Here is a 10,806-nt window from a genome sequence, read left to right on the forward strand (position 1 = left end):
TATCTTTCATATTTTACGAAAACATTCTGCATCTTTTCGCTGAATAATCCCAATTAAAATTATTCATTCAATTAAAAAAAAAATTCAAAACACTCTTCAAAGGGGTTGAGCTTAGCTGTCACTCAAACTGCTTGTAATGTCTTCATTCATTCAGGAACAGAAACCAATCAGACATTTTTTTAAGCCTTTATGCTTCAATCTGTCCGCCACTTCCTCAGCATTTGGCAAAACCTTTCAGCAAACTGCAATCCCAGGGCAGTTTCTTCAGGGAAATGCATGTCTAGTCTCAAATCTCTTCCCCCGACATGCGAATGCTGTCAATATTTGTGTGTTGATATCTGCAGGCAGCCCCTTCAGCACCAGTGAGCCCAGCATCGAGCCAGAGGGACAGAACTCAGGAGGAGCAGAGGACAACTACCACCGCAACATGTCCTGGCTCCATGTATGCCTCCAAACTGTGTGTGTGTGTGTGTGTGTGTGTGTGTGTGTGTGTGTGTGTGTGTGTGTGTGTGTGGTCGTGTTCCTTCTGACGCCCCCTCTCTCTCTCTCTCTCTCGGCACAGATTATGATCCTGCTGTGCAACCAGCAGAGTTTCATCTGCACCCATATCGACTTCTGCCACCCACGCTGCTACAAGCACCACAGCCGCTCCTGCGCCCGTCTGGTCCGCGCCATCAAGCTGGTGTACGGCGAAACCGTGGACAGCCTGAGAGAGGACAACGCCTCGTCTGGCAACATCGGGGCACGGGCCAAGAAGAGCAAAGAGGTGAGAGTCCAGTTTGTTTATACAGCACATTTTAACCAATGAGTAATAAAGTCATTAGAAAGCTAAACCACTGAACTGTCCTCTGTGTCCTCTGTGTCCTCTGTGTCCTCTCTGTCCTCTCTGTCCTCTGTGTCCTCTGTGTCCTCTCTGTCCTCTCTGCCCTCTCTGTCCTGCAGTGTTCAGACAAGTCTTGTTTAAGAACTCCGTCCATGAAGAGAAGACCCAACGACTCCAACACAGAAGGCAAGAAAGACACCGGCATGCTCAAGTACATCCGCAACCAGGTGGGACACTGAATCTGCACAACCTCAACGCCTCCAGTCTTCTTCTTTTGTTCCTCCAGCACCTCCTGCATGTTCCATCTGTGTCCCCCTCAGGTGATGAGCTTGTCTCCGGCTCCTCTCTCGCTCCTGATCAAGGCAGCTCCCATCCTGACTGATGACATGTACGGAGACGTGCAGCCTGCAGCCTGGGAGCTCTTACTGAGCGTGGATGAACACATGGCTGCTGCTGCCGGTGAGTCCTCATTATTCCCTTTAGATCCTTAAAGCTTATTCTTGAGGTGGGTCTGAGCCTCTTCCTGTGAATCCCTTCCAGCTGCCATGTTCCTCCTGTGCGCCGTCAAAGTTCCTGACGCGGTGAGCGAGATGATGACGGCGGAGTTCCAGCACCAGGAGGCCGGCCAGCGCATCAACTCCATCCTGAAGTTTTACACTCTGTGGCGTTTCCGCTACCAAGTGTGGCCGCGCATGGAGGAAGGAGCCCAGCAGATCTTTAAGGTACAGAAGAACAATTTCTTCCTGCGTGAGTTTGGAGCCATCCTCTTCCATCTCATGCTAACTGTCTTCTCTTCTTCTCAGATTCCTCCGCCCAGCATCAACTTCACCCTGCCCTCCCCCATCCTGGGCATGCCCTGCGTCCCCATATTCGACCCCCCCTGGGTGCCCCAGAACACCGGGAGTGTCCAAGACCCGATCAATGAAGACCAGTCTGTAAGTCCTTTCCTCCTCTATCTTCATTTGATACCAATGCAGAGAGTTTTCAAAATAGGGATATTCATTCTTTAAATCTAATATTTTGTCAAAGATCTGAAACCACATGTTCTATAATTCATCTATCGACTGTCTTTGTTTTTAGTACCCCACATTAATTCAGTCAGTCCATGCCATAGTAAGTTTGGATTTCTGTACGGATGTTTGTACTGATGCATCTTGTTACCTCAAATCATCAATGACTGGGGAGAAACCTTTTGTCCATTGAGTGTTTGGCCTTTTGAAAAGCTGGAGGTTCTTCATCAGGGGTCATTTTGGAAAATGTGCATCTTGATCAGTTACACACATCCAGTAAATTCCTGTTCCAGCACTTGGTCTGATTGTTTACAAAAGAGAAAATAATAATAATAAGTACCTCAGCATGCATCAGACATTCATTTTGTGTGTGTTGTGTTGTGTATGCATGGTCATCGGAGGAGAATGACTTTGCTGTGTATGTTTTTCATATCATGCGTTCAGACTATTTGGACTTGTAGTTGTACGAGCACTCATGTGAATGCTGTGAGGCGTTTACTGTACGCAAGATACAGTAAACTCTCCTGGCCAAATTCCAATCCAAATCCATTTATTTCTGTAACGGTGTGTCATGGTTTCAATCTTTTCTATTTAATACTTCAATATGTTCTTCATCATGCTCAGGATGACATCAGAGCATGAGATCGATGTGCTGGAGGAGAGTTACTGTATTAATGTGTTGTTCAGTCATTTCCCATTACAAAATGCTCCCCAGATGTGACAGTAAGATTAGGAGAGCTGTCCACACAAGTGCCTGATAAAGCTTGTAGGTGTATGGTCATCCACCATCCGCCCACCACTCTTGCAGAAATCCTTCTCGGCCAGGGCGGTGTCGCGTTCCCACCAGCGCGCCGAGCACATCCTGAAGAACCTGCAGCAGGAGGAGGAGAAGCGACGCCTGGGCCGCGAGGCCAGCATCATCACGGCCATCCCCGTGGCTCAGGAGGCGTGCTACGAGCCCACCTGCAGCCCGCCGCCCGAGCAGGAGGAAGAAGGTGGGGTAACCAGCGACACAAGCCCCCATGTTGTGTTAGCAAACTGTGGGGAATGTCGCCCTCTAGTGGCACCAACCCGACAACTACAGCCCACAAGACAGAGATGTTGTCATCTACTACCTCTGATCATTCCTAACTGCCAAGTACAAGTGTGCATCCTCACCAGTGGCTGTTCAATTATAGTTTAATCTGTTATATTATTAATATTTACACAGTTTAAAGAAATAATATAGGAAGATTTCATGGTACAAGTGTAAAGTTATAAGAAAGAAATTTAAAATATGTGAGAATAAAGTCCAGGATAATATTTCAAGATAAATTCATGATATTACCAATAAAGTCAAGTATCAGGTTGTCTGATGGAAGAATAGCAGCAGATTATTGTAAGAGTTAAATCCCTGTGCTCGGTGGAGGCTGTGGTGAAGAACGTCTTCTTTCCTCCAAACATTACGTTTCCAAATTTATCTTTGTAACATTTCCATCTTATTTCCAAAAATACTACAACTTAACTACAAAATCATTTAGAACAGGCAGAATGGGGAGTGCTCGCCCTGTAAGGCCCCATGTGGTTGAACTCTTTAGTATGTTGAGCTCTGAGTGTTCCCTGACTGTACTCTGCTGTCTGTGGCTGTCCGGTGCTCCGCTCCTCTCTCATGTTGATCCCGCCAGCAGAAGAAGTGGTGAACCTGGCATCACGCCGTCTGTCCGTCAGCCCGTCCTGCACATCCAGCAACTCTCACAGGAACTACTCCTTCCGCCGGGGCTCCGTCTGGTCCGTCCGCTCTCTGGCCAGCGCTGAAGGTTGGACCGAACCCCAAAACTCAAAATAAAGAAATCCAAAATGTAAGAGCCGGGGTTCTAAAGATGTGCTTTCATTTCATTTTCTGATCCTCTGCCAGATGAAGAGAACACAACAGAACACACTCCTACTCACCACATGCTGCAGCCACCCCAAGCTGTATTCCCAGCATGCATCTGCGCTGCCGTCCTACCAATTGTCCACCTCATGGAGGACGGGGAGGTTCGGGACGACGGCGTGGCCGGTAGGCCTCCTTCCTCTTCACAACCTGCAAACAGGAAGTACAAGCAGATATTTAATACTTCCTTTCTTTGCTTCAGTGAGCGCTGTCGCCCAGCAGATCCTGTGGAACTGCCTGATTGAGGATCCGGCCCTGGTCCTCCGTCACTTCCTGGAAAAACTCACCGTGAGCAACCGACAGGTAGAAGCAAACCTCTTTGTTGTTTTGAAACAGAAAAAGCTTCTAATGTGAGGCATGAGATGTAAGGTGCTGTGTGTGTGTGTGTGTGTGTGTGTGTGTGTGTGTGGTGTGACGACAGGACGAGCTGATGTACATGCTGAGGAAGCTCCTGCTCAACATCGGAGATCTGCCTGCACAAACCTCCCACATCCTCTTCAACTACCTGGTGAGGGAACAGACACAAATCTGATAAGATGGATTTGGACCAACATCTCCGATCTGCTTCACGCCCATCGGCTCTCTCCCTCTCTCTCTCTCTCCTAGGTGGGGCTGATCATGTATTTCGTGCGGACGCCCTGTGAGTGGGGTATGGACGCCATCTCGGCCACGCTGACCTTCCTGTGGGAGGTGGTGGGCTACGTGGAGGGCCTGTTCTTCAAGGACCTCAAGCAGACCATGAAGAAGGAGCAGTGTGAGGTCAAGCTGCTGGTCACTGCCTCCATGCCAGGTAAGGTTCCAGGAAATGGATCATTCCGTGATGGCGGCTGTGTTCTGGATGGAGTTTGGAGTAGCTGAGGTGATTTATGAGACATTAAAGATCTTGTTGGTGTTTCCTGGACGCAGGGACCAAGACGCTGGTGGTGCACGGGCAGAACGAGTGTGACATCCCAACACAGCTGCCGGTGCATGAAGACACTCAGTTTGAAGCTCTGCTCAAGGTCAAACCTGCTGAACATCCTGTCTGTGTAAAGGCTCAAAGACAGAGTTCAGCTCACAGCATCGCTCTCTTCTCTCCAACACACAGGAGTGCCTGGAGTTCTTCAACATTCCCGAAGCAAGATCAGCACACTACTTCCTCATGGACAAACGCTGGAACCTCATCCATTATTCCAAGGTGGAGCACAGCGGGAGCGTTTAGGAATCACCTCTGTCTTCATCTGGATGTGCTGAGCTTTACTGTGCCTCCTTCTTCTTCTTGCAGACCTATGTGAGAGACATCTATCCCTTCCGGAGGTCCGTCTCCCCTCAGCTCAACCTGGTCCACATGTTGCCTGGGAAGGGACAGGAGCTCATCCAGAAACAGGTGTGTAGGGTGTAAAGCTGGAGAGGTTTGTTTGGTTGTCTTGGTCCCCATCTGACCTTTTCCCCTCTCTTTTCATTTCTAGGTGTTTTCCCGTAAACTAGAGGAGGTGGGTCGAGTCCTCTTCCTCATCTCCCTGACCCAACACATGCCGGCCGTGCACAAGCAGTCCCACGTCTCCCTGCTCCAGGAGGACCTCCTCCGCCTGCCCTCCTTCCCTAGAACTGCCATCGACGCCGAGTTCTCCCTGTTTAATGAACCACAAGGTAAGGAGGCAGATAAACCTCCTGACTGAACTCTGACTCAACACACCTGAGCACGTTGGGATGAACCACAGCTGGATTTGTCTCCCCAGGTAAGGAGCTGTTCGGCTTGGACACCCTGCACAAGGTCCTGTGGATCAAGCTGCTGGAGGAGATGTTCCTGGGCATGCCCAGTGAGTATCCCTGGGGCGACGAGATGATGCTCTTCCTCAACGTCTTCAACGGGGCGCTGCTGCTGCACCCGGAGGACAGCTCCCTCCTCAGGCAGTACACCGCCACCGCCATCAACACGGCCGTGCACTTCAACCACCTCTTCTCCCTGAGCGGGTACCAGTGGATCCTGCCCACCATGCTGCAGGTCTACGCCGACTACGAGAGCAACCCCCTCCTGAGGCAGGGCATCGAGTTCTGCTGCCGCCAGTTCTACGTCCTCCACCGCAAACCCTTCACCCTGCAGCTGTTTGCCAGCGTGGCTCCACTGCTGGAGTTCACGGTAAGACCACAGCCCCGCCCGCACACACACACACACACACACACTCAAGATCTACCCTCCGCCTGTGAGCGTGTGTGTATGTCTTGTGTCTGAATCTCTCTCATCCCAGACCAGCACCAGCACCGGCCTGTCCAAAGGGGTCTCTGCCCAGTGTCTGTTTGACCTGCTGGTCTCTCTGGAGGGTGAGACTCTGGACGCTCTGGACGCTCTGGAGTTAGTCAAGGCAGAGAAACCTCTACGCTCCCTGGGTAAACTATCAGACGCGTTGGTCTCCATCATGAACTGCTTAGAAACTTAAAATGTGAGCTCAAAGGTCGACTGAAGGTCATTTCTTGCAGATTTCTGTTACGGCAATGAGGATCTGACCTTCTCCATCAGCGAGTCCATCAAGCTGTGTGTCACTGTGGTCGCCTACGCCCCCGAATCCTTCAGGAGGTACGGATCCTGCGTCGTGGCCCTGAGCCCTCATCTTGGTCTCTTCCTGTGTGGATCTTATTGTGGCTCTCCTTCAGTCTCCAGATGCTGATGGTGCTGGAGGCTCTGGTTCCCTGCCACCTCCAGAAGCTGAAGAGCAACACGGTAACCATGGAGTGCGCTTCAGCCGCCAGGGACGAGATCGCGGCCATCGCTGCCCTGGCCACCTCCCTGCAGGCGCTCCTCTACAGCTCTGAGACTCTCACAAGGTCTGACACACACACACACACACACACACACACACACACAGGAAACACACACGCTCGTGCAAATAGCTTCTTCTTGACCCCCATCCTCATCCTCCTCCTCACCGCAGGCCTATGACGGCGCCCCAGCTGTCCCGCTGTGACCAGGGCCATAAGGGGGCGACTACAGCCAACCACGCCATGTCAGGGGGCGTCAACACCAGGTAGGACGCCTCAGCATCCCTGTCCCTGTGACGGCTGCTTCTCTGCGCCACCAAGGAAGCAGCTCAGTCTGTGTGTGTGTCTGTGCGTGTGTGCGTATCCAGGGACAACCTCCACCTGCTGGAGGAGGGCCAGGGAATGCCCAGGGAGGAGCTGGACGAGCGCATTGCCCGGGAGGAGTTCCGTCGACCTCGGGAGTCGCTCCTCAACATCTGCACAGAGTTTTACAAACACTGTGGGCCCAGACTGAAGATCCTGCAGAATGTGGCCGGGGAGCCCAGGGTGACGGCGCTGGAGCTGCTGGACATCAAGTCCCACATGAGGTGAGAAGGTCCAACCGTGACTCAGCTGAAAGCTTTGAAACGCTGGAATGTGGGGATGTGGAAGCTGCAAGTCTCTGTTTGAAGTATTGGATATTATTATCATCACTGTGTTTGTGTGTCTGTGTGTGTGTGTGTGCGTGCGTGCGTGCTTGCATGTGTGTGCAGGCTGGCAGAGATCGCCCACGCCCTCCTGAAGCTGGCGCCGTACGACACCCTGACCATGGAGAGCCGAGGTCTGCGGCGTTACATCATGGAGATGCTCCCCATCACAGACTGGTCCTCTGAAGCCGTGCGGCCGGCGCTCATCCTCATCCTCAAGCGGCTCGACCGCATGTTCAACAAGATCCACAAGATGCCCACGCTCAGGTGCGCTCGCCCTCAGGCTCTGTGCACCAGGTCTGTTGAACACACTCCCGTTCCTCTCTCTGTCTCGTGCCGTGGTGTGTACCGTACCGTACCGTAGCTAGACGGCTTCTCGGGCACTGTCCTCCGCAAGCGCTGCCTTCGTGAGTGCTGTCACCGTAAGTGCTGCTTTGTGCGGTGTGTGTGTGTGTGTCTGTGCGTGTATGTGTATGTGTGTGTGTGGCGCTTGTGTGTTTCCTGAAAGTTTGCTGGTTTGCAGCTTCACAACTCGCCGGTTGGACCAAAATGTGGGCGGGGACTGAAGTGACTCAGGGCTTTTTGGGGGGAGATATTTAATTAGCTTATATAGATAATTTAAAAACGTGAAATGAATCATGATGACGTGAGTAATGAGCCTTAATGATGTGTGTTTGTACTGACAATGTTCCCAGGGTCGCCCAGTCTGGCGTCATGGAAGAGGAAGTCTGACCATAATACTGCACTTACATCGTTATTACTATTATTATTATTGTTATTATTATTATTCTCTATTTTTCTTAAACCTAACAGTCCACAGCAGTGTGTAATCCCGGTTTGTCCTCCATGACTAAGGACCTAAGGCCTCACCCTGCAGGCTTGGAGGATCTGGTTGCTCTGTTCTGTGAGCTTTGCTGTATTTCGTGTCAGTGTGTGATGAGCAGAGCGTCAGCATGACTCAGCAGAATCTCTGACAAGACGCTTTCTATGTGTGTCTGTTTGTGTGTGTGCGTGTGTGTGTGTGTGTGTGTGTGTGCGCACATACCGGGAATGGGTGTGTCCGTGCATTTTCTAGGAGACAGGTGGAGTGGGAGGCGGCCAGCAGTCTGATCGAGGGCATCTGTCTGACCCTGCAGCGACAGCCAATCATCTCTTTCCTCCCTCACCTCCGCTCGCTCATCAACGTCTGCGTCAACCTGGTAGGGACACGGCGCTTTACACACCCAGACGCTCCTTTGGGATGAGAGCTGCTTGTTGAGTGGTGTGTGTGTGTGTGTGTGTGTGTGTGTGTGTGTGTGTGTGTGTGTGGTCAGGTGATGGGCGTGGTGGGCCCCTCCAGCGTGGCAGACGGCCTCCCGCTGCTCCACCTCAGCCCCTACCTCTCCCCGCCGCTGCCCTTCAGCACGGCGGTGGTCCGCCTGGTGGCCCTGCAGATCCAGGTGGGCCTCAGACGCCTCTCTTCTCTCTTCTCCCTCCAGATGGATGGCGGGTGGAGTGTAAACATTTGCTCTCCTCCATTTCTCCCCCCCCAGGCCTTGAAGGAAGACTTCCCTCTCAGTCACGTCATCTCGCCCTTCACCAATCAGGAGAGGCGAGAGGGGATGCTGCTCAACCTGCTCATCCCCTTCGTGTTGACCGTGGGCTCTGGGAGCAAAGACAGCCCCCATCTGGAGCCCCCAGAGATCTTCCTGCTCCTGCAGACGGTCATCAACATCCTCCTGCCGCCTCGGATCATCTCCACCTCCCGCACAAAGAACTTCATGCTGGACGCCTCCCCGGCTCACTGCTCCACGCCGGGGGACACGGGGAAGGATCTGCGTAGAGAAGGTTTAGCTGAGTCCACCAGTCAGGCTGCGTATCTGGGTAGGATCTGGAAACAACGTGTCTCTGTAATGTTGCCATGCCATCTGGTTTCATTCCGTTTTACCTCCTTCCTTCCTTCCTTCCTTCCTTCCTTCCTTCCCTCCCTCTGCAGCCCTGAAGGTGGTGCTGGTTTGCTTTGAGCGGTCGCTAGGTAACCAGTGGTACCGGCTGAGCCTTCAGGTAAAGGAGATGGCTCTGAGGAAGGTAGGGGGTCTGGCCTTCTGGGACTTCATTGACTTCATCGTCCGAACACGCATCCCCATCTTTGTCCTGCTGAGACCTTTCATACAGTGCAAGGTAATCAACCAAGCTCGGCCTTCTCTCATCTATCTGTTCTACTGATGCCCTCTATCAGTGTAAGTGTGTGTGTAACTGTGTGTCCCTGTAGTTGCTGACCCAGCCAGCAGACTCCCAGGAGGAGATCACAGCTCGACACCACATCGCCGACCAGCTGGAGCGACGCTTCATACCACGACCGCTCTGCAAGAGCTCCCTGTTTGCAGAATTCAACAACGAGCTGAAGATCCTGAAGGAGGCGGTGCACAGCGGCTCAGGTCAGACGCTCACTGACGCTGAGCCTTTACAGCGATGTCATCCACCGCACAGTGAGCGTCATCACTAACGTCTCCCTCCCTCACCCCGCAGCCTACCAGGGCAAGACCTCCATCAGCACGGTGGGCACCTCCACCTCGGCCTACCGCCTCAGCCTGGCCACCATGTCGCGCTCCAACACGGGCACCGGCACCGTGTGGGAGCAGGACAGCCAGCCGTCACGCCAGCCCTCCCAGGACACGCTGAGCCGCACCGATGAAGATGACGAAGAGAGTCAGGAACACTCCACACTTTCTCACATTCATCCTGACAGGGGGAGGCTGCGTCGAGTGTGTGATTAAGCCCCGCCCCAACGTGTTCTCTCTCTGCTCTCCCTCTCTCCTCCCTCCAGACGACTCCCTGAGCATCCCCAGCGTGGTCAGCGAGCACGAGGCCTTCCTGCCCCGGATGATATCGCAGCGCCGGTTCTCCAGCCACGCCACGGGCTCGGCCGCCTCGCAGCCCGAGGCCCCGCGAGCCACCATGCTGCCCAGCCACAGGTAGGTGGGATCGACCAGACGGCGTGGGTAACGACGCATGAAAGCCTCACACATACAGAGCACTTTGGTCCAGAGTCGCACATCTCTACGTGTCCGCTCACACAAACGCACACAGCATCATGCCACATCTCACAGCCACAGTACTTTTCTGTGTATATCTCTGTTGATGTGTATTTTATACTGAGAGCAGCTCCGTCACTGTAACTTGGTAAGAATGTGGAACCTTTGAACGCTGCCGGCTTCTCGCCGCCGCTCGTCCCCGGCGGAGGAGGAGGCGGCTTCTGGGGGAAATTGGAGGCGCTGGCGATGATCTGGACTCTCCCTAAACTCCCGTTCTCCCCCTTCGCCCCCCTTTTTACAGTGAACCGAATGTGCTAGATGAGTCCCAGGGCCTTCTGCAGGAGGGTAACCTCTCTAGGTACAGTGGCCCTCTCTCTGTGTGTGTCCCCCGTCTGTCCGCCAGGGGAGTGGGCATCGCCTCAGAACGGCCGCCCCCTCTATTGGCCGCATCACCGTTGATCACTCATCCACATCCAATCAAATCGCCTCGGCCCCTCACCACCCCACCAACCCAATTTACCCCTCTCTCTCTCTCCCTTTCTCTCTCTCTCCCTCTCCCTCTCCCTCTCCCTCTCCCTCTCTCCCTCTCTCCCTCCCTCCTCTCTCTCTCTCTTCTCTCTCCCTC

General features: G+C 53.2%; 1 protein-coding gene across 1 annotated transcript in view; it reads left to right on the forward strand.

Moving 5' to 3' along the window:
• Positions 1–10,635, forward strand: part of unc80 (unc-80 homolog (C. elegans)) — a gene marked incomplete at its 3' end in the record, with an annotated part of 27,853 nt that extends 17,218 nt beyond the window's left edge. Inside the window, exons 29-59 of the mRNA XM_076169777.1 lie at positions 345–442; positions 563–766; positions 943–1,050; positions 1,144–1,282; positions 1,364–1,545; positions 1,627–1,758; positions 2,642–2,828; positions 3,498–3,629; positions 3,728–3,871; positions 3,948–4,048; positions 4,167–4,253; positions 4,352–4,535; positions 4,652–4,746; positions 4,833–4,922; positions 5,010–5,111; positions 5,194–5,374; positions 5,464–5,864; positions 5,974–6,112; positions 6,203–6,299; positions 6,377–6,547; positions 6,655–6,747; positions 6,850–7,068; positions 7,234–7,464; positions 8,243–8,366; positions 8,481–8,606; positions 8,700–9,030; positions 9,143–9,327; positions 9,419–9,584; positions 9,676–9,855; positions 9,974–10,121; positions 10,483–10,635. Of these exons, the coding sequence (XP_076025892.1) occupies positions 345–442; positions 563–766; positions 943–1,050; positions 1,144–1,282; positions 1,364–1,545; positions 1,627–1,758; positions 2,642–2,828; positions 3,498–3,629; positions 3,728–3,871; positions 3,948–4,048; positions 4,167–4,253; positions 4,352–4,535; positions 4,652–4,746; positions 4,833–4,922; positions 5,010–5,111; positions 5,194–5,374; positions 5,464–5,864; positions 5,974–6,112; positions 6,203–6,299; positions 6,377–6,547; positions 6,655–6,747; positions 6,850–7,068; positions 7,234–7,464; positions 8,243–8,366; positions 8,481–8,606; positions 8,700–9,030; positions 9,143–9,327; positions 9,419–9,584; positions 9,676–9,855; positions 9,974–10,121; positions 10,483–10,635 (4,930 nt within the window). The remainder of the gene's footprint in view (positions 1–344; positions 443–562; positions 767–942; positions 1,051–1,143; positions 1,283–1,363; positions 1,546–1,626; positions 1,759–2,641; positions 2,829–3,497; positions 3,630–3,727; positions 3,872–3,947; positions 4,049–4,166; positions 4,254–4,351; positions 4,536–4,651; positions 4,747–4,832; positions 4,923–5,009; positions 5,112–5,193; positions 5,375–5,463; positions 5,865–5,973; positions 6,113–6,202; positions 6,300–6,376; positions 6,548–6,654; positions 6,748–6,849; positions 7,069–7,233; positions 7,465–8,242; positions 8,367–8,480; positions 8,607–8,699; positions 9,031–9,142; positions 9,328–9,418; positions 9,585–9,675; positions 9,856–9,973; positions 10,122–10,482) is intronic.
• Positions 10,636–10,806: the final 171 nt, after the last annotated feature.

The sequence above is a fragment of the Genypterus blacodes genome, unplaced genomic scaffold (genome assembly GCF_046128005.1).
Source record: "Genypterus blacodes isolate CSIRO-AG114 ecotype Tasmania unplaced genomic scaffold, CSIRO-AGI_Gbla_v1 ptg000212l_1, whole genome shotgun sequence".
NCBI classification, from domain to species: Eukaryota; Metazoa; Chordata; class Actinopteri; order Ophidiiformes; family Ophidiidae; genus Genypterus; species Genypterus blacodes.